This window comes from Melanerpes formicivorus, unplaced genomic scaffold (genome assembly GCF_026170545.1).
Source record: "Melanerpes formicivorus ecotype bairdi unplaced genomic scaffold, bMelFor1.0.p_v2 SCAF_94, whole genome shotgun sequence".
Lineage (NCBI taxonomy): Eukaryota > Metazoa > Chordata > Aves > Piciformes > Picidae > Melanerpes > Melanerpes formicivorus.
Genome location: NW_027142446.1, coordinates 227,468 through 250,522, shown reverse-complemented (window position 1 = coordinate 250,522; position 23,055 = coordinate 227,468). Strand labels below are relative to the sequence as shown.

The window sequence follows — 23,055 nt, the reverse complement described above, 5'->3', positions numbered from 1 at the left end:
CCAACCATGAAAGCTTAAGCAGAGATAGATGTGTCAAACTGTGGAAGAGAAAAAGATACTCGGCACACAGGATGCAAAGGGTCTCAGTGGGAGCTTTGTGTAGTGGGTGAATGCCTAGTTAAAGCAAAGACTCTGGCTGACTGTTTTGAAGATTATTTCAAATCATATTGAGTGTGGCTACTGATCCTAATCTGACAGCACAACACAGAAGGTGACTGAACTGTCTCCCTGCCATCCACTTGTTTGCAACCAAATATTAGATCTTTTGTCTTAATCCTTAGGAAAGAACATCTAATTTAACACTAAACTGGTGAGCTTTAGTGGCACTTCAATACTTTCTTAGCAAACAGGTAACAGGTAAGACGTACCTCAAAAGTGACAGGGATATTGCGTTTCAGAGCAATTTCAAACACTACACTGATCTCAGACTTGTTTGCATCTTTATCTTCTTCTGATTCTTTTCCTGCTTCTCCATTCTGAAAAGGAAGAATACATAATCACATTACAATTTTTAGAAAACAAAAAATATGCTTCTCCACTGATTTCTCAAAGACTTTGGAGTACTCTTGTAAATCAGCATTGGTACACCCATCTCAGTACACCGTTATCAGACAGCCACTGACTGTGAAGCCACATACACTGCACTGAGGCTTCATAATAAAAGAGAAGACACACATGAATTAATACATTGACAGTAGATATGAAAATAACTTGTCTGGATTTTATCCCTTACTAATGACATGGACAATGATAATCAGAATACACACTTCCTTTGTCAGGGGAGGCTCAAGCGGATCCTTTGGCCAGTTTCTGCATCTCTTTGTGGGCGCCCCTTCCAAGCAAGGAAGGATTCTCCTGTACTTCTTGGAAAGCACAGAAGACTACTTCCTTCAGAAGAAATTGAGTCAGCCACTCCCCAACTTTGCCCGGGTCACCAGGATTCAGGTGTCCTCAGCAGGCCTCTCCCATTGACCTGCCTCTGGAAGTTAGAATCAGGGTGCAAAGGTAGTGGCGAAAAGCAGCTTGCTCAACACAGACCATAATTTATTTATCCACAGGAACGTAACAACTAAAGAGGCTAAGAGAGAAAACAACAAAAGGCACATGCAAATATTATTCTGGCTAAAATTCAGCTTTGTTTTACATTTTTTGGTAAGTCTTTTTTCTCAGACAACCACCGGCACAGGGGTCAATCACAGAGTTACCAGCTTCTGCAACCACTACCTTTTGGTGTTTGTCTCCCAGGCCACATCTTCCTTAGTTCTCTGAGGTTTCACTTTCAGCTGCTTTTCAAACAGCAAAGCTCTGAAACTTTCAAACTGGGATCTGTCAACAGCCCTGTTACTTTGGCCAGGCTCCTAATTTTTTATTAGTGGAGGTAAACATCAAAGAAATTTGTGCTGAATTAGGTGGATTCCTGCAGAGTTCCCATCTTACACAATGAAAGTTTGATCTAAAACTTCAGCCTTCAGCATAGCTGCAAACTGGAAATATCCAAGTTATAAAATGGCATTAAAAAGGCATTAGGTTCTTCAAGTTAACTGTGAAACTTATCCATCTTTTAACCTACTGTTTGTTAGTTCTTAATAATATAATAATATTAGTATTAATAATCAAAACTCCAGCAGTCAGCTACAGCATGCAGACTGGGAGCACTTTTTTGTCTCATGAAATGGTTACATAATTTTGAGTCTGAAAAAGCAATTTACCTCCTTGACATGGATCTGGAGCTAAAGACAAAACTAAAATCCGTAAAATCTAAAATCTACAGAACCTGCTGAAAAAAAACAGGATGCAGTGCAAAGCAGTAACCAGGGCAGTTAGAATGAAACTATGTAAGACCTCATATAATGAAATGTAAAGTAATCATGAAATCATTCAGAAAGTATTCATTCCATTGGCAAAGCATTTGCCAATTAGGAATAGTGTGGCCAGCAGGAGCAGGGAAGTCATTGTGCCCCTGTACTCTGCTTTGGATAGGCCGCACCTTGAGTCCTGTGTCCAGTTCTGGGCCCCTCAGTTTAAGAAGGACATCGAAACACTTGAACGTGTCCAGAGAAGGGCAACAAGGCTGGGGAGAGGCCTTGAACACAGCCCTATGAGGAGAGGCTGAGGGAGCTGGGGTTGTTTAGCCTGGAGAAGAGGAGGCTCAGGGGTGACCTCATTGCCCTCTACAACTACCTGAAAGGTGGCTGTAGCCAGGAAGGGGCTGGCCTCTTCTCCCAGGCAACCAGCACCAGAACAAGAGGACACAGTCTCAAGCTGCGCCAGGGGAGGTTTAGACTCGAGGTGAGGAGGAAGTTCTTCACCGAGCGAGTCATTCGTCATTGGGATGTGCTGCCCAGGGAGGTGGTGGAGTCCCCATCCCTGGAGGTGTTCAAGAGGAGATTGGATGTGGCACTTGGTGCCATGGTCTAGTCATGGGGTCTGTGTTGATAGGTTGGACTCGATGATCCTTGAGGTCCTTTCCAACCTAAATGATACTGTGATACTGTGATACTGTGATTAGGTTCACTGAGAAAAATCAACTGAGTAGCACTTAAAAGACACTATTTTAAAAGCAAAACTATTTTGAAGATATAAAGAGCATCAGACATAAAGAGTGGGATGCTGCTGATCTTTAAAAAAACCTTTGTGAGAATCTTACTCAGTGTTGGATTCAGTTACATTCGTGTTTTGTAACGGAGGCTGACAATCAGCTTGGAGAAAAGAAGGCTCCAGGGAGACCTTAAGAGTAGCCTTCCATCTCCTGAAGGGGGCTAAAGAAAGCTGGGGAGGGACTTTGGACAAAGGCTTGTAGTGATAGGATGAGGGGCAATGGATTGAAGCTTGAGGAGGATAGATTTAGACTGGTGATTTGGAAGAAATTCTTTGCAGTGAGGGCAGTGAGACACTGCAACAGGTTGCCCAGGGAGGTCATGGATGCCCCCTCCCTGCAGATGTTCAATGCTAGGCTGGATGAGGCCTTGAGCAACCTGGTCTAGTGGAAGGTGTCCCTCATCATGGGACTTGGTCTAGCGCAGTAATACTATGCTGCCTTCAGAACTGACCTGTTTGGGTGAGCCATGGATGGTAATTGATGTACCATTCCTCAAAATGTCTGGATCACAGCCAGTACACACTGGAGTCTTGCTGACCTCAAGTACATGACTAGATTGAGAGTCTTTCTTCCCCCACCACTGCCACTGTGCTTCCAAGGAGAGCAGAGAGAGGAGCAAGGACATCCCTTCTGATACCAATCTAGACCTGTGTCCCAATAGTAACTCAGTGAATTCCACTGCAGTGGGATCCATGTAAATATAGGGATTTACCTTTTGGTCTTCATAAACTGCTTCCTTAAAGCAACCTTCTAATTTATTACTCTTTAATTTCAAAATACCCTAATTTTCCAAAACTGAATTAAGGATAGAAATCCTCAACTGGCATTAAACCGCTGCAAAGGAGCACTGCCATCCTAACTCCTCATTGTGCAGGCAGGCAGAAGAGCATAAGATGAGCAGAAAGGAGAAGCGATCAGCAAACAGGGCAGGGTTACAGAGGAATGTGAACCTGCCGTGTCAAAGAGCCATTGTGTGCCTGCCAAAGCACCTCTGCTGCCTCAGAGACAGGAGGCTCAGAAAGGCCTTAAAGTGTCAGTTGTGGAATGACCCAAGACACTCATTAACATACTTTATCTTCCTTACAGAACTCATATGACTAAGGCATGAAACTTTATTGCTCAGTACTGAGGTGTCAGCCTTCGAGCCTCTGATTGCCCCATTCACTCATGGTTAGGCTCTCTCAGCTGCCTTTGGTGGGAAAAAATGCAGGGAGTTAAAACTGTAAAGGCAGTTGGGGATTTTCTAAACTGATGTTTTTGTATTAATCAAGAAATGTTAAACATTAATTTCTACATGAGAATACACACCTGGTCCAGCCAGGAAACAGCTAGAAAACCTACATGTTCTTGACTCAGAGGCTTGGTGACAGCCCAGTGGACTCCATATTATTTTATGTAAATTGCACCACTGATTGTTCCCCATTTCAAAGACAATTTGCAAGGTATTTCTTCTAGATTCATGTAGCTTCATTTTCTGCCTGAATGGTATTGTCTTTGCTGAGTATCACAGATAGGTATAAAAAAGTATCTCCCTGTATAGATTTGTAGATTTAAGTAACTTTGACGGTTTATAGAACCTAATGTTTCTGTAGTGTCTCAGTGTCAAGTTCATCCCTGTGGCTTTTTGGTCAGCTTTCCAGATTCATAGATTCATAAAATCTTGGAAGGGACCTTAAAAACCATCTAGTTCCAACCTCACCATCATGGGCAGGGACACCTCCCACTAGACCAGGTTACTCAAGGTCTCATCCAACCTGGCCTTGAACACCTTCAGGGCAGGGGCATCCATGACCTCCCTGGGCAACCTGTTGCAGTGTCTCACCACCCTCACTCTAAACAATTTCTTCCTAATCTCTAGTCTAAATCTGCCTTCTTCCAGCTCAAAGCCATTGCCTCTTAGCCTTTCTCTACAGCCCTTGTAAAAAGTCCCTCCCCAGCTCTCCTGGAGCCCCCTTCAGGAGATGGAAGGCTACTCAAAATTCTCCCTAGAACCTTCTCCAGGCTCAACAGCCCCAAGTCTCTGTCCCCATAGGGAAGGTGCTCCAGCCCTCTGATCATCTTCGTGGCTTCCCCTGGACCTGCTCCAGCAGTTCCATGTCCCTCTTATACTGGAAGCACCAGAACTGAATTAGGCAAGGATGTTAATTAAAGATTTTACTACTTTTGCTAGGTAAATTCCAAATGCACACTAGGAAAACTCAGAGCGTAAACCAGGCACATAGCCATGTTACTTATATTAATTACTTCAGACTGCTACTTAGTATCCTATGTACTTAGTGGTTTAATTTCCACTCTGATGAAAGGGTACCTTGGAGGTACTGATAAAATACACTACTGAACCCAATTTTCAAAAATGTGGAGCTAAAAATCCGTTTCAATAAGATTCCCACTCAGGTTAGTGCTAAGCATTCACTATCAACCAACGTCAAAAGAAAACTCAAACAAGAAAAGAAGGGAATTCATGAGAAAACAGGGACCTTACATATTCTTTTCTATTGGTGTTCTTGATTTAAAAAAAACATTTATTTTAGTAAGTGGTGTTGAAGATAATTTCACGATACAGAAAAATAAAGTAACAGAACAAAAGAGTAAGTCAAACTGTCTTTGGATCAAAAGGAGGACGGAGATCCAGGGTGAGGCAGGACGAGCAAAGATTTTAATACAGAAAATTTCTTGAAAACCAGATCAAAATTACCACACAAGACACTGAAGGTACTGTTAATCATGTTTTGTGCATGCAAGAGTTCAAGAGGTGTCATCAGAGAATAAAAATGATTGTCTCCTTGTGCATTCATCTGGGCTTATTTGACTGGGCAATTCCGTTGTATTTGTCAATTTCACTTGGCAAGGAGGGAGAGGGATTTTTTGAACCATGTGTGAGCGTTTGAGGCTGTGCCTTTAAGAAAGGGACAGCTGCTGGAACACTCTGGCTGAATGTTTTGGTGTAGAATGGAAACATTCAGATATTCTAAACGAATTTCATTGGTAGATAGGTAAAATGCAACTTTAAGTTTTAGTTCAGTGTGAGTCTCTCAGTTCCAGTCTGTCCTGTCTTTTCAGCCTCTGCTTCTGCCTCTGAGCAACAGCACACTGGAGCTAACCTTGAGAGATAACAGATAAGAAAAAACTAATTCTTGCATGCGCTTTGAGCCTAACAGAATTTCCCCCTTACTCGTTACCTTTTCTCTCTCTCTAACCCTTTTTGGAACATAAGGGAGGTGGGGGGAGAGAGGGGGTACAGAGGGGATCCCTCCTCTGGCTGGAGGAGGGAGTTTTGTTCTGTATTACTTCCTGTGCTGTGTATTTCTATGTATATATTGTAAATACTGTATATTGTGTATATATCCGTTTGCATTTCATCCTGCTTGTAAATATAGCTCTTATTTCATCTCTGCTTCTCCAACTGAGTTAGCCGTGGTTTTCTTCGTGGGGGAGGGAGAACTGAACTTTCTCTCACCACCACACCATGACACAACATATTCATTTGTAAGTAGCAATATAAAGTACTTACAGATGCAGCAGGCAGAAAGCTAGCTATTAAAAAGGCACTAAGTGCCTAGAAGCCTAAAACTACCAGACACGATGAGGAGCTGTCAGTGAGCTCTGACAGATTTTTAGGTACACTGGGGACAAGTAATTTCAGCTGTTAAGATCACATTCATGGCACAATCACAGAATCAATAACGTTGGAAGAGACCTCAGAGATCATCAAGTCCAACCTGTCACCCACCACCTCCTGACTACTAAACCATGGCACCAAGTGCCACATCCAATCCCCTCTTGAACACCTCCAGGGATGGTGACTCCACCACCTCCGTGAGCAGCACATTCCCATGGCCAATCTCTCTTTCTAGGAAGAACTTTCTCTTCACCTCCAGTCTAAATCTCCTCTGGCACAGATTAAGACTGTGTCCTCTTGTTCTGGTGCTGATGGCCTGGGAGAAGAGACCAACCCCCACCTGGCTACAACCTCCCTTCAGGGAGTTGTAGACAGCCATAAGGTCTCCCCTGAGCCTCCTCTTCTCCAGGCTAAGCAACCCCAGCTCCCTCAGCCTTTCCTCATAGGCCTTGTGCTCGAGGCCCCTCCCCAGCTTTGTTCCCTTCTCTGGACACCTTCCAGCAGCTCAACATCTCTCCTAAACTGAGGAACCCAGAACTGGACACAGGACTCAAGCTGTGGCCTAACCAGTGCTGAGCACAGGGGCACAATGACTTCCCTGCTCCTGCTGGCCACACTGTTCCTGATGCAGGCCAGGATGCCATTGGCCTTCTTGGCCCCCTGGACACACTGCTGGTTTATGTTCAGCTGCTGTCAACCAGTACCCCCAGGTCCCTTTCTGCCTGGCTGCTCTCCAGCCACTCTGACCCCAACCTGTAGCACTGCATGGGGTTGTTGTGGCCAATGTATAGAACCTGACTTGTTGAATATCATCCGGTTGGACTCTGCCCATCTGCCCAGCCTGGCAAGGTCCCTCTGCAGAGCTCTCCTACCCTCTAACAGATCAACTCCTGCCCCCAGCTTGCTGTCATCTGCAAACTTGCTGATGACTGACTCAGTGCCCTCATCCAGATCATCAATAAATATATTGAACAGGCTGGGGCCCAGCACTGATCCCTAGGGGACACCACTGGTGCCTGGCTGCCAGCTGGATGTGGCACCATTCACCACCACTCTCTGGGCTCAGCCTCCAGCCAGTTCCTAACCCAGCTCAGAGTGCTGCTGTCCAAGCCAGGGGCTGACAGCTTGGCCAGCAGTTTGCTGTGGGGGACGGTGTCAAAGGCCTTGCTGAAGTCCAGGCAGACTCCATCCACAGCCTGCCCCACATCCACCAGGCAGTCCCCTGGACATAGAAGGATGTCAGGTTGGTCAGGCAGGATCTGCCCTTCCTAAATCCATGTTGGCTGGGCCTGAGCCCTTGCCCATCCTTCAGGTGCACAGTGATTGCCCCCAAGATGATCTGCTCCATCACTTTCCCTGGCACTGAGGTCAGGCTGACAGGCCTGGAGCTTCAAGGTTCCTCCATCCGACCCTTCTTGTGGATAGGCAACACACGTTTAAGATTAACAATTCATGTCCATGAAACTAATGATTAAATGAACATTTTCTCCACTTTTGGTATAATCTAAATTATTTTATGTTATTTTCATTTTATTTTTCACTTAATCACCCCACCTTTAAAATGCCTACTTGGTTTTATTACTTAAGCCCAGTTTCACATTAGGGGTGTTATTACAAAGAAATAACCCTAAGGATTTGTGAGTATTACTTCTCTTCTTACTGAGGCTAGTATAAAGACTAAAAGAGAGAAAAACTGGCAATTGAATTGTTCAGTGTGGCACCTCAACATGAAGATTAGGAACAGTTTTCTGAAACACAAACCTGAGGTAACTTTTCTGGAATAGGCTCATTCTGGAGAGCTTGAAGGGCCTTCATTGCAGCATTATGTCTTGCAGCTTGACGAGTCTTTCCTTCACCAAAAAACTCACTGTTGCCAACAGTTAATTGGACATAGAATATTTTAGGCACTGGGCAGTGATACCTGGAAAGAAGTCATGAAAAAAAACACAACAATGTAAGAATTTGAACCATCAATATTATTTCATATAGAGCAATAGTTAAGGATAAAACACTATCTTTTCTGAGTAAGACCTAGCGCTCAAACACATGGACTGTTCCTCAGCAAGGCCATCAGTAAGTCTGACAGCAGCTCCTATGTGCCAATCAGCTCTTCAACCACAATTGCAGGGCTCTACTATACTTCAAGTCCAACAGCATAGCTCCACTCTTCTTGATTTGAGTCTTAAGAAGACTAATTCTAAAGAGAACCTAAAGCTTTAGTGGAAGCCACACCCAGGAGACAGCTCCTGTCCCCCAGGAAAGTGGCATGGAGGAAGAGGGATTGTGAGGTCTCTCATCTGAAACCCAACGCCACAGTTCAGCTCCTGGGGACAGCTAAAAGTGTGAGGGAGCTGGACAATGTACTTTTATCCCATTTTCAAAGTTAAGTATTGAAATTGTTGTAGCAGATAAGGAGTTCTCTTCCAAAAGCGTAACAGAGAGTAGGGAGATGGTCTTTTCCAGCACCAGAGCCAAGCATTTTCTGGGCACTGAAAGAAAAGCATCAATCACCATCACATTGTTTTCCATTTTTCCTTCCTACGGAAGAGTTTCCAAACACAATGGCACAGTTTATCCAAGTATGTCTGGAAGACACCAAAAGAAATATCAAGCAGAAAATTAAATGTTTTCCTATGAACTGGCACAGCTATGATTTCTCTAAAAAGCAGTATCTTTATTCAGGTCATCAACTCAACTTCTCTATCTTCACTTACTAAAGTAGCAACCCACCCCATACTCACAGGATGTTAGGGGTTGGAAGGGACCTCCAAAGATCATTGAGTCCAAGCCCCCTGCCAGAGCAGGATCATAGAATCCACCACAGGTTTCACAGAACACATCTAGATGGGTCTTGAAAGTCTCCAGAGAAGGAGACTCCACAACCTCTCTGGGCAGCCTGCCCCAGGGCTCTGGCACCCTTGCGGTGAAGAAGTTCCTCCTCATGTTGAGGTGGAACCTCCTGCGCTGTAGCTTCTATCCATTGACCCTTGTCACAGTATCACAGTATCACAGTATCACTAAGGTTGGAAGAGACCTCGAGGATCAAGTCCAACCTGTCACCACAGACCTCATGACTAGACCATGGCACCAAGTGCCACGTCCAAGCTCCTCTTGAACACCTCCAGGGATGGTGACTCCACCACCTCCCCAGGCAGCCCATTCCAATGGCGAACGACTCTCTCGGTGAAGAACTTTCTCCTCACCTCCAGCCTATCACAGGGTGCAACTGGGTTCTGTCACAGGGTGCAACTGAGCAGAGCTTGTCCCCTCCCTCCTGACCACCAGCCCTCAGACATTTATAAACATTTATTAAATCCCCTCTCAGCAGGGCAGAGTAGAGGGGGAGGAGAACTTCCCTGGATCTGCTGGACACACTCCTCTGAACACACCCCAGGATCCCATTGGCCCTCTTGGCCACCAGGGCCCTGAAACCTGCCTCTTGCTAGCATCAAATGAAGAGAGAGATGCAGCGCCTTGCTTGGGCTTCAGAAGTTCTGTCACAGCACTGTGGCAACATAGGAGCTTGTCCACGTAAGCAATTTCTACTGAAAATGAGTACTTTGCAACCTTCCAGACCCAGAAAAAGCAATTCAGCAGAGATAATTAGTTCTAATAACCATTCAAATTACAATGTTTTAAGAGAACATTTCCAGAAAGCCCCCTGATCATGTTCTACACAGGTGAGGGAATGTGCCTCACACTCTTCACTCTGCAGCCTAGGCTTCCTCAAACAAAGGCTCTTCTAACACACTGGAGATGTAGTCCTTGGAAAAACACAGACCTGTCAGAAATGCTTCCTCATTTATGACAGCTTGTACATATTTTACAGCAACACACAAGAGGCCAGGATTCCAAGAGTGTGGCCAAAAGCTAGGCCCGTTGCAGCAAAACTAGAATCACTCTAAAACACCCCAAAGAAAGCACTAGTTTCCTTCTTCCTCTTAAAGGCTCCTTATTAATAAAGATTGCCATTGTATTTCTCATCTCTGGACTTTTTTTGGGGGGAGGGGGCAGGGGTGAAGACTTTCTGACTGTTCACTAAATTGCAACTGATTTGTTTCAACCATAAAACAAAATAGAAAGGTTTCAGATAGCAGCACACTTCAAATCCAAGTGTGAATAAGCACTCCAGTTTCAGCATCCCTGAACTTTGTGCCTAATTCCAAAAATACATTTATATGGAGAGAGAAAAACCATAACACTGGCTCCAACAAGTCTCTGGGCTATAGGGCCTTGGAGGGGTGAGCTAAGTTGCCTTTATGACAGGCAAAATGTAGGTATTTACTCTGCTTGCCTGTTTGCACTGTGACACTTTTATAGGGAATTATTAAGGCCTGGAAATGCATGTGCTTATGTAACATTTTCATCAAATTATAGAATCACTCTGGTTGGAAAGGCTCTTGGAGGTTATCTTGTCCAATGCTGCACCCAAAGCAGGGTCAACTCTGAAGGTACACCGTCTTGTTCAGGCATTGCCCAGGGTGTTTGGATTATCTCCAAGGATGAAGATTCCACAGCTTCTCTGAGCAACCCTTTTCAGAGTTGGACCACTTTTTCTGGAAGAGTATTACAAATGTCCTTTAGGCATAATGAAATTCAAACATTAGGGTGCTATTCTTTAAAAAGGCAGCTGTCAAACCAAGAAACAGATAGCTCAAGAATGGTAATTTCTACCCCACTCCACTGTGTCCTTCGTTGCTTCTGACATACAGCATTCACCTTCTGCTTCCCTTTGCTTCTAAAAGGTACAAACACAGTACCAAGACACTAGCAATATGACAAAATCTACAATATAATATGTACTGTGGTTTCACTGAGGTTTACCTCATAAACAATGACAGTTTTCAAGTGAGAGGTAGAATTTCACCCTTTCCCTTCACTTAATTAGTTTCCATAAAACGCTTCCTACATCAGCATTTCCTTTTGCTTTAGTTTTGCATGATTTGCAACATTCTTTTAGGGAATACTGAAAATAAAACCTGTCCTTGGCTCCTCTGCACCACCAATGTGATTACTCAGAAAATCTTCCCTTAGTTTATCACCATAACACAGAACAGTTCAGATGGGAAGCAACCTCTGGAGATGCCCTAGTCCAACTCCCCTGATGAAATCAGGTCAGTTAGAGCAGGCTGCTCAGGGACACTTCCTGTTGGGTTTTCAGTATCTCCAAGGGTGGCTGATTCAACAACCTGTCTGGCAACCTGCTCTGGTGTCTGACCACCAACACAGTAAAACAAGCATTTTCTCACAATCAAATGGAATTTCTTCTGTTTCAGTTTGTGCCTCGTTTTCTCTGGATACCACCCAGATGAGACTGGCTCCACCTTCTTTATTTACCCCTTTCATGTATTTTATACACATTGATAAGATCCCCTGAGCCTTCTCTTCTCCCAGCTACTTCCCCAAGTCCTTTTCTGTAAAGCTCCTTTCCAGTCAGTTGGCCTCTCTTGTGTTGTGACGTACAGAATTATTCCTGCCCAGGTACAGGGATTTGCATTTCCCTTTGTGGAACTTCATGAAGCTACTGTCCACCTACTTCTACATGTCCAGGTCTCTCTGGATGACCAAATGTATTCTGTGACTCTGTGGGCTCCAGCAGGAGTGCCCACCATCAGTGATTCCTCAACTGCTTATGTCAGAAAGTTGTCACTCATGCACTCCAGGGAAGTCATGGATTGGTTGTGCCCTGCTGTGATGTCCTTCCAACACATACAGGGCTGGTTAAAGTCCCCCATGAGAACTTTCTTTCAGTTACCTGAAAGATCTCATCTACCTCTTGAGACACCCAGCACAGTATGGCACTCACTGGTATGCCCTTCAGCTCTGAGCCATAAACTATCAACTGCCTTATCACTCAATGCCAGGCAACGCACCCCATTGCTATCTCACATAATGGATAGCACTCTGTCCTTGCCATCCTGGCCTGTCCTTCCTAAAGACCCTGCAAGCATCAACTACAGCACTCCATTCTATGAGTTATGCCACCAAGTCTCTGATTCCAGACTTCTTACTCCTTCTGTTCACTCTCCATGCTGGTGTACTGGCACTTCAGATAGGAACTAAAATGTACTGATTTCCCATGCAGGGCATAAAGACTTCTCAAATCATGCTGCCCTGTAGGATCTCCTCTACACATGTGCATACACTTGGGGTGGGAACCCTTCAGCCCTGTTTTCTTGGTTTGGGGATTTCTCTTGTCAGCCTCCCCCTTAAGTCTTTGCACACTAACTTGGTCTATCACTTCCTCTCTTAGTTTTAGTCAACTCCACCCTCCATCACTTTAAAGCTCTCTTGATAAGATTAGCCAAGTTGTTGATGAAGATGCTTACCCCACTTGGTCAGGTGGATTCTTTCTCTTCCAAAGACTGATCATGTTGTAAAAATCAAATCACCAAAGTATTGCTTGAGTGCTCCATATGCCCCCTTAGAGTACCATTGATGCCCACAATGAAGAGCAACAGTAGGCAATAGTATAAGGCTATCCTTTCCTTGCAGCAACAGGCACCCTCAAGTTCCTCAAAGAATTCCCCAGGAATCCTCCTACTATCCCAGAAGGTGGTTTTGGAGGACCTAGAACTAGAGTATCTGTGGGCTGCCTCCATCAGCTGCAGTGTAGCACAGGATAAGCTCTGTCATGCAAAAGCAGTCAGCCCCTTGATAGCACATCCCACCTTACTGCTTCACAGTCCTTGTTGAAGAAAAAGAAATGTGGCAGTGCTGTTAGCAGCTACCTAGATTTCAGGAAAAACCAACATCCATCAGAGGTCAATCAGACCTACCTTGCAAGGAGGAAAGCACATGAACCTTAATCCACTTTATACACTCAGATCCCACAACAGGCCCTCTCTTTTTCCCTCCTTGTCCCTCCTCCCCACCTTTTCTTTTAAAGAGTGTTTGGGGAGCTATTTATGTGATAATATGGAAAAATGATATTCAGCCCGTGGCTCCAGAGCCTGGCAGAATGATTAGGCTTTTGCGTGGTTTTGATTAAACTACTCTTGCTCTGCTTGGCCTCAAGCAGAGTTAACAGAGCACTGACAGTAGGAAAGCTGCCAGGAAAGTGCAAAGGAGCACCTGAAATCCCCAGAAAATGGGCTAAATCTGGGGAAATACCAGCATCTCTACAACACAGAGCATGGCAAATTGAAACAAAGCATCCTCCTCCTTTCAGTGGTGAGCATGGAGCCCCTATTAACAAATACCTTTAAAGTAATCCTAATATTACAGCCTGAAAGTAGAGTGAAACGATTAAACTGAGTTTTAATACTGAATGACCCTGCACCCTGAAGATGCAGGCTCATGTAAGGAACAACCCCACAGAAGCTAAAATATGGCCCACTGTTACTGATCACTTACAAACCTTCCCGAGATACTGCATCTGAGTTACTAAAAAGGACTGCAAACACAAACAAGCCTGGGAGCATTTATATAGCATTTGCTGATTATTATGCAGTAACATCTCACAAGATTCTCTATCACCAGGACACCTACCAGCCAGCCCTACACTCCTTCGGCCTCTGTCAGCCACAGAACTGAAGGAGTGAGGATTTTGAACAGGAATACCTCACCGACAGACTCATTAGGTTTCTGTAAGCTTTACAACGACCTGCATTTAAAGAACATGCATCTCTCTGCACTCTACATAGCAGCCACAAAGGCCAGGATCTTCCTTTGGAAAAAATCCTCAGGTGAAAAAAGATACCTGGGTGATATTGGCACACTCGAGCAGAACATATGCTGGCAGAAACAGCCAAATGGTAGATATTAGACTAAAAGACACCAGGCACATGAAACGATGTATTCAACTGGAAGGAAAAAAAACAAACTGGAGAGGAAAACCAAAAAGTGACAAAGGATAATAAATAATCAGTCACATACCACCCATTAAAGCAAGTCAATTTTCATCTGGCCCTTCTGCACATTTGAGATTCCTGTGTCCATCCCTGGAGCCCTCAACACAGGACAGACATGGGCCTGACAAAGTGGGTCCAGAAGAGGGCCACAAAAATTATCGTGGGGCTGGAGCACCTGTACTACAAGGACAGGCTGAGGGAACTGGGTTTGCTCAGCCTGGAGAAGAGAAGGCTCTGGAGAGACCTTAGAGCTGCCTTCCAGTACCTGGAGGGGGCTACGAGAAGGCTGCAGAGGGACTGTTTTCAAAGGCCTGCAGTGATAGGGCAAGGAGCAATGGTTTGAAATTATGGAAGAGCAGATTTAGATTGGATGCTAGAAACAAATTCTTTACCATGAGGGTGGTGGAACACTGGAGCAGGTTGCCCAGAGAGGTAGTTGTGGTTCTATCCCCAGAGATTAATTCAAGGTCAGGCTCAACAGGACTTAGCAATCTGGTCTAGTGGAGGATGTCCTTGGTCACTGTATGAAGGTTGGATTACATGACCTTTGGAGGCTCCTTCCAACCCAAATCATTCTATAGTTCTATGATTCCATGCAATAAGAGATCTGGAAAACAGGTTCTCTTCATTTCCTTTAAGTTTCATAGCACTGGATCTCTACTTGTTACCTAATGCCATTGGTATCACTTTGGAACAGTCAACCTGAAAAAGGATATTTGCTCTATGACTGTGACCTTGAATGCCAAGTTTCAGCAACGAGTAACTATTTACAACTAGTTATAAATCCCTAAAAATAGGGGTTCATAACAGAAATGCTGACAGACCTTAACTAAGTTGTTGTGAGTGGGCGCCACTCTAATTAAATAAATCACCAAGGTCTGTTGACAATTAGAAAACTCATTTTGGTTTGCCACAGAGACAAACAAAAATTCTGTTCATTATAATTTTACTGGAATATGATGTCATAACATGTAAGCATACTGAAACAATCTGCTGCTTTCCTAGCCAAAATATTAATTGCATACTAAGGAGCCCTTGGGGCCTCTTCCTTTTTGGCCATCAAATCAACACACACAAAGACAAATAAAGTATTAGTATGTACATTATGTGTTTACACTGCATTTCTCTGGATTCCTCAATGGCATAAACGTTGCTGAGAAATACTTTTATTCATAGAGGGGAGGTGGGGGGGAAATATATCAAGCTGCAGCTCACAGAAACCAGGAAGTTCATTTACATTCAGCCTCCTTTTCACTATTAAAAACTCCCATCAGGTTTTGGCTAAATTCTAATGGCAAATTTATCTTTCACCTATGTTAAAAAAAAATCAAATAAAGCAAATTACTTCCCCACTACACAAATGTTATAGGAAGTTACATTCTATTCCCATTTCATAATGCAAAGTGAAGAGGGACTATTTTGGCCAAGATGAGGACTACAAATATCCGAGATACAATATGGTACAGAAAAGTCATTCTTCAGAACTCAGCTCTGTGCTGAAAGGGTCATTCTCTGCACTTTTTCCCTCTGGCTCCTTTCCTATACCATCTCAATCAAACTGGCAGCCCTGCTGACACTGCTGAACCAGGAAAATGCTCTGAGAGTGGAGAGATGTATGGAGAGAAAAGGCTGTGAGCTCTGAGAGGACAGACAGAGAGAAAATGCTGTGAGCTCTGTGAGAGAAGGGATGGATGGACAGAAAACACTGTGAACTCTGAGTGTGGGGAGAGGGATGGATGGTTAGAAAATGCTGTGAGCTCTGAGAGAGAAGGGATGGATAGACATAAAATGCTGTGAGCTCTGAGAGGAGAGGGATGGAGGGATGGATGGATGGATGGATGGAGGGATGGAAGGATGGATGGATGGATGGATGGAAAATGCAGTGAGCTCTGAGAAGGATGGATGGAGAGAAAATGCTGAGCTCTGAGAGCAGAGGGACAGAGCTGCAGATTGTGCAGAGAGTATGAAACTGCATTTGCTGTGAATGACTTTTTCTCCATAACATTTGGGATTTCTCTAGGGGAGCAAGTTGCTGAGTGCAGCTGTTCCCTAGCCATGTCCTATTTTTCTAAGCGGTCCATTAGCCATATGCATTTCTTACAGATGTGAGTTCTATGTTTTGAAGAAGAAAACATCCAGTATAGCCACTTTTCCTCTGGTTCTGTCCACCCTTTGGCTCTGTCAGCAGGTCCACACCACCACCTGGGAACAAAGAGGCTCTCTTTTCAAAGTACTCCTGAGAAGCACAGCCCATTAGCCCTGCCTTAGTCTGGCTGTCCTCTTACAGACTACCTTCACCTTCTCCAAAATCACTCTTAGGGTAAAGCAAGCAAGATGTGGCACTGCCTATCACCTTTAGCCACAGACATACCTTATTAGATGGAAGGATAATTTTCTGAAATGCCTATTCAGCTATTTGTTTATATAGCCTCTTACTGTAATCACTTTTCAGTGCTCACCTCCCCTTAGATGATCCTTCATTCAAGACTGGTTCAAACTGCAACCCAAATCTTTACAACTGAAGTCATTCATGCTGAATGCTTTAATATTTTTTCTCTATATAATATTTGCTATGAGCAGCAAACCCCTAAGCAACAAAATTGTAAAGAACAAGCATATCATGGAAACACATTAACAGAGAGTCAAAAGCAGCTGTTACATTAATAACATTTTTTTAATCTTGAGAAAACAACAAAAAGACTTCCTAGAAACCCCAAACCTTCTCTATTTCAAATCACAGAACCACAGAATGGTTTGGGTTGGAAGGGACCTCCAAAGGTCATCCAGTCTAAAACCCCTGCAGTTAAGCAGGGGCATCCTCAACTAGGTCACCCTTCAAGGTGAGCTTTCCTACTCCCTCTCAACCTTTGTTCTGCAAGTCTTCAGCATAAAAGGCTTCCCACTATCCTGGTGACCCTTCACAGCTCTTTGTTATACTTGTTCCTGTTTTGAAGTATGAGTCAAGAATGGTAGCCAATATACCACAGGAAAGGCTCTGTGGAATAGTAATATTCATACATCTTTACCAGAAATATCTTGCTCAATACAGCTTAAAAATCATATCTGCCTCTCCTCTGGTTCTATGACATTAGTTTTTCTTCGTTGATGTTGTAAATATTTAGTAATATTGGGCACTGCTCCTGTTCTGTGATTTTCAACTGAGGAACCCTCAGGTGACAACAGAATTGGTATTACCAATGCCTGAAGTCTTAATCTTACACATTTTTGAGAGGAAAGCCTAGTCCCATCCCATTTCTTACATGCTAGTCCTCACAACCAACCTCTTCCTGCACATCTTGATCTTCCTGTGTAGCAACAATGCCTTCTAGATCCCATGAGCACCCTTACATTTTGTGCAAACACCTTTAACAAAGATAAGTGAAAAGGTTGATTCTATAACTGGAAGAACTCCTCTTAATAATCTTGCTCCAAGTTTGACTTTTAATACTGCTGATTATTTTCCTTTTCCTTTCCCACCTTACATTTCTTATACAAATCCCCATCTCTTGCAGTTTCATGAGTGTCTTTATCTCCTGCCATAAAATGCTTAACTGAATCCCACAAGTGTAAGACTGACTTTACTCTCTACCTAAAAAATGAGTTACCATATAACATAGAAGGTTAATACATTAGTCAGACATGATCTACCTTTTGTATACACTAACTTTGTGGTGAGTTTTATCCTGGTTTTACTTCCATGCCTTTCTTTATCCTTGCTTTGTGCCAAGTCTGAAAATTTCAAGAAGTCAATGTTGATTCCCTTTTCTTCATTTCTTTTTCTCCTTTTCCTGGGCTAGACACTATGCATTTCCTTCAAGCAGTACAACTAACTTCATAAAACAAATCGACTCATGTTTTCACAGTCACAGTACCAAAACATTCCTGAGTGAAAAACAAAAGGGAGGGGGATTCAGTTTACGTAACGTTATCTAATGTGGAATTTCCTCAGGAGAATTTGTGATGACATGATGATAGTATTGCCACATCACTTACTCTTGATTCCAAGTTGCTCAATACAAGCATTTTTTACTCTCTGCACATACCACTACTTTGTTTACCATTTGCAGTAAATATCTACATCAGTAAGTAACAAACCAGTTGCTCATCAAAAGTGATTAGAAGAAACCACCAGGAGGCTATAGACATGGTAAGTTAAATACTTGTAACAGTCATGGATTAAACTAAGAAGTAATACAGCAAATATACTGAACCAGCTACATAGCGCTAGTAATAAAGATGCTTCCCTGCACAGTAAGTTCAGATTCACAGCTTGCATTGGTGTGACCATTTTAGGCTACACCTTTAAGAAAGGGACAGTTACTGAGACACTCTAGCTGAATGTTTTGGTGTAATAAGGAAAACAAAGATAATTCTAAACTAATTTCATTGGTAGATTGGTAGAATGCAACTTTAAATTTAAGTTTTAGTTCAGTCTGTGTTTCAGTCAGTTCTCTCTGTTACAGTCTGCCTGAGCAGCTGCTGTCTTTCCTCTGTGCTGGCTGGAGTTGACCTTGATCTAACGAGATAAGGAACTAATTTTTTTTCCCCCTTCCCTTAGCATACACTTTAAACTAACAGAATTTCCTCCTTAAGAATTACTTTTCTCTCTCTAACCCTTTTTGGGAAAAAGGGAGGAAGGGAAAGAAGGGGGTTTTGCAGGGAACCTCCTCGCTGGAGGAGGGCAGGCTTTCTGTGTTACGTTCTTTGCTGTGTATTTCTGTATATACTGTAAATACTGTATATTGTGTATAGATTCACTGCATTTCATCCTGCTTGTAAAATATCGCTCTTTGCCATTTTTGCTTCTCCGACTGAGTGAGCCATGGTTTCGGGGAGGGGGGGGAGGGTAGAACTGAACTTCTCTCACCACCACATAATTTATTGGTGCCCAACGTGGGGCTTGGATAATTGCTTTCCAAAAGCAGGGCAAAAGTTTGCTTGATTTATTGCCTGCTCAGATCGGAAGAGCAACACAAAAATTCTGTGGATTTTTAAACAATTACTCTTCTCAATTTGCAGTGTATTGATTTATAAGTATTTGCTAGGACTGATTTGTGATCGTTTAGGCAGGTACTTAATGTATAAATTATATTTATGGTTCAAGTATAAGATTCAGCTTCTCTATGACCGGTGTGTGGGATTGATTTGGCTTAATAAATACAGAGGTGTAACTGCATCGAGACACGGGAGTTTAAGATTCCAGTAGGTGAAAGAGTAATTTTAGGTGATGGCTGGGATCCAAAGATGATTTATTTGGTGTGTGTAATCCTGCTGTCGGTGATAAATAACGTGTGCTTGTTAGTAGCTCTGATACGGGAGAGGAAGGTATCTAAAACTTGTTTCGTCATTAAGCATAAACCAAGGAGGAAAAGACATAGTTCTAATTCAACCCCAGAGATTTCTAGTGATGAGGAGAATGGAGAATTTGAATCAGTTTAAAATAAAGCTAAACAGGCTATCGGGAAGGCTGCTTTGAACAGTGCTGTTGGTGATTCTGGTAATCAGCCAGCTGCAGTGGCAGCAGCAGCCTCAGCTCCTAACATGGCAGCTTCCATGTCCTCGGCAGCCATTAGAGAGGCAAAGCCACTTCCTTCTTCTTTGGCAGGACCGGATGTCTCCTCCGCGACAGCTGTTCCGTCTCAAAACCTGTCAGCTTCTCTTAAGGCAGCTGTGAATTCAAACACAGCTCCAATTAAGCAAGTAGCAGCTTTAGATAAGAGAGGTGGAAGGCGCAGAGCTGATCCAGGAGCTGATGGGGGAAAGCAGCAAGATACCGCTGCTGATGAGGAAACTTCTGCTAACAAAGAGCCTGCTGAGGAGGAAGAGAAGGTTTGTCTTAAAGATACAGCTGAGTTATTGAGACCATCACAGGATGGAGATCCAGCAGGACAGATTGCAGGTCCTGGTAGGACAGCAGCTAATGGAGATGCTTCTGAGCTTAAAGACATCCTTAAGAGAGTGGCAGCAAGAGCATGGGGACAAAAACTTCAGGAAGATGAGACAGATGAGGAAGAGGATGACATTCAAAACACCTTGGCACTGAGGCAAGAATTAAGACATGTGCAGAAGGATTACATCAGAGCAGATAAGGAGACAGTTCTAGCTTGGCTTGGTAGATGTTTCAATACAGGTGCTCCAGCTCTAATAGTTGGGAGACAAGTCAGCATCTCAGCTACGCACTCTCTCAAAGGACAATGGAATAGATAGACATCTAGGCAGGTCTCTCGGTAATGTTTCTCTGTGGATACGCCTTTTATTGACAGCCCTCATGAGATACCCTTCCCGAGATGACTTTCCATGGAATCCTAAGCCCTGGACTACCATGGATGAGGGAATTAAACACCCGAGAGAATTTGCTGTCAGAGAGGTACTCTATGGTAACCATGGAACTCTGAATCCTGATGACATTCCTGTGGGAACCGGTCTTGCTAAAAAGCTCATCAAACTTGCTCCTCCTAACTATGCAACTATTCTGGCAAGCAGAATTGTGTCAAGAAATTATGGTGGAGCTCCTCCTACAGTTGGCCAATTCAGTGATCAAATGAGACAATTGGAGGATAGCATGACACGTGTTTCTTTGGTTTCAGCCATTGAAACTCTGTCTGGAAAAAATGAGAATTGCATGAAAAAGCTGAAGGATGAATTTAAAAATTCCATATCCCAATTGGCACAAGGTAAAAATTCTAATTCTTCCTCCAGGTGGATACAAGTTTCATCTGTGAGGAACAGACGTCCTCCAAGGAGGTCATTCCAAAACAGATCAAACCTAAACAGACCACCAAGGCAGTCACGTAGGACTATTTGGATAACTCTGCATGATCAGTTTGGTGAGAACATGAACAGATGGGATGGCCAACCAACTCCTAATCTTTTCAGGAGACTGAGGGAACTGCAAAGTGGCAGAACCCGAGGTAGCAACACCAGAAGGGTAGCTGTTACTTCCACAGTTCCCCAGAACAACTCTAATAGTTCCAATGGTGGCTCCAGTTCTAACACTGCACACTGTGCTCAATGCACATGTGGGCATGTTCCCCATAACTAGGGGTGCCCTGCCTCCCACAAGGGGAAGGAGACGGATAACAGAGATAACAGAATCTATTGGGATGTGTACATCCAGTGGCCTGGCACTTCACAATCTCAGAAGTACAGGGCCTTGGTTGACATAGGAGCTCAGTGCACCATAATGCTATCAAATTATCAGGGATCAGAGTCTATAACTATTCTGGGAGTCACTGGTGGATCTCAAGAGTTAAGTAAGGTAGAAGTTAATATAAGTCTAACTGGTAAACAATGGAGGAAGCATACAGTTGTGACCGGACCTGACGCACCTTGTATTTTGGGAATTGATTTTCTGAGAGAAGGGCGTTTCAAAGACCCTAGAGGTTACAAATGGGCTTTTGGAGTAGCTTCTGTAGAAATTGATGGACAAAAACTAAAGCTGTCTGCTAGACCTGAGCTTTCTGATGAATCTGCAGTTGTGGGACAACATAAGATACAGGACATTAAATTGCCGGTTGCTTCTCAGACTGTGCATCACAGACAATACAGAACCAACCGTGACTCTTTGTTGCCCATTCAGAATCTGATTCGTCAGTTGGAGAGTCAGAAAGTTGTCAGCAAAACTCATTCACCTTTCAACAGTCCAGTGTGGCCTGTGCGGAAGCAGAATGGAGACTGGCATCTGACAGTAGACTACCGAGCCCTGAATGAAGTAACTCCACCTATGAGTGCAGCAGTACCAGACATGATGGAGCTACAGTATGAGCTGGAATCCAAAGAGGCCAAATGGTATGCTACCACAGACATTGCTAATGCATTTTTCTCTATTCCCATAGCAGAGGAATGCAGGCCTCAGTTTGCTTTCACCTGGAGAGGAATCCAGTACACTTTCAACAGACTGCCAATGGGCTGGATCCACAGCTCAAGCATCTGTCATGCAGTGATCCACGATGCTCTGGAGAAAGGCGGTGCTCCAGAACACATCCAGTTCATCGATGATATCATCGTCTGGGGTAAAACTGCTGAGGAAGTCTTCGAGAAAGGTAACAAAATCATTGACATTCTTCTGGATGCAGGTTTTGCCATCAAGCGAGACAAGGTGAAAGGACCTACCACAGAGATTCAGTTTCTGGGAGTGCGGTGGCAGGATGGACGCCGACACATTCCAGTGGATGTGGTAAATAGAGTCTCTACCATGGCAAGTCCCACAAACAAGCAAGAGACCCTACGTTTCTTGGGGATAGTGGGATTTTGGAGACTGCACATTCCTGGATACAGTCAGATTGTGAAACCTCTGTATGATGTGACTCGAAAGAGAAACCATTTCCACTGGGGACCTGAACAACAAGCAGCCTTTGACCAGATAAAGCAAGAGGTAGTTCAAGCAGTGGGTCTGGGACCTGTCCGAGATGGTCCAGACATTAGGAACATTTTGTACACAGCTGCAAGTGACAATGGTCCAACCTGGTGCTTGTGGCAAATAGCTCCAGGTGAGACACGTGGACGACCTCTTGGTTTCTGGAGTCAAGGTTATAGAGGTTCAGAGGCTAATTATACTCCAACAGAGAAAGAAATTTTAGCTGCCTATGAAGGAGTAAAAGCATCTTCTGAAGTAATTGGAACTGAATCACAACTCCTCTTAGCTCCCAGATTACCAGTTTTGAATTGGATGTTCAAAGGCAAAGGCTCCACACCACATCATGCCACAGACTCAACATGGTCTAAGTGGATGGCTCTGGTAATACAAAGAGCTCGAATGGGAAATCTCGAAAGACCTGGTCTGGTGGAGGTGATCTCAAGTTGGCCTGAAGGTATCAACTGTGCTAAACCTCCAGAGGAGAAAGTAACTCGTGCTGAGGAAGCTCCTCCTTACAATGACCTTTCTGATGATGAAAAGAAATATGCTTTGTTCACAGACAGTTCCTGTCATCTTGTCAGAAACAAGCGAAGGTGGAAGTCTGCAGTGTGGAGTCCAACACGCCAAG

At 43.8% G+C, this 23,055-nt stretch overlaps 1 protein-coding gene across 5 annotated transcripts in view; it reads right to left on the bottom strand.

Moving 5' to 3' along the window:
* STAU2 (staufen double-stranded RNA binding protein 2) overlaps positions 1 to 23,055 on the bottom strand; it is a 195,548-nt gene that overhangs the window by 125,347 nt on the left and 47,146 nt on the right. For all 5 annotated transcript variants that reach the window (XM_068165893.1, XM_068165896.1, XM_068165894.1 and 2 more), the window contains exons 6-7: positions 7,980 to 8,139; positions 369 to 476 (exon numbers count right to left, since the gene is read on the bottom strand). In XM_068165893.1, the coding sequence (XP_068021994.1) occupies positions 369 to 476; positions 7,980 to 8,139 (268 nt within the window). The remainder of the gene's footprint in view (positions 1 to 368; positions 477 to 7,979; positions 8,140 to 23,055) is intronic.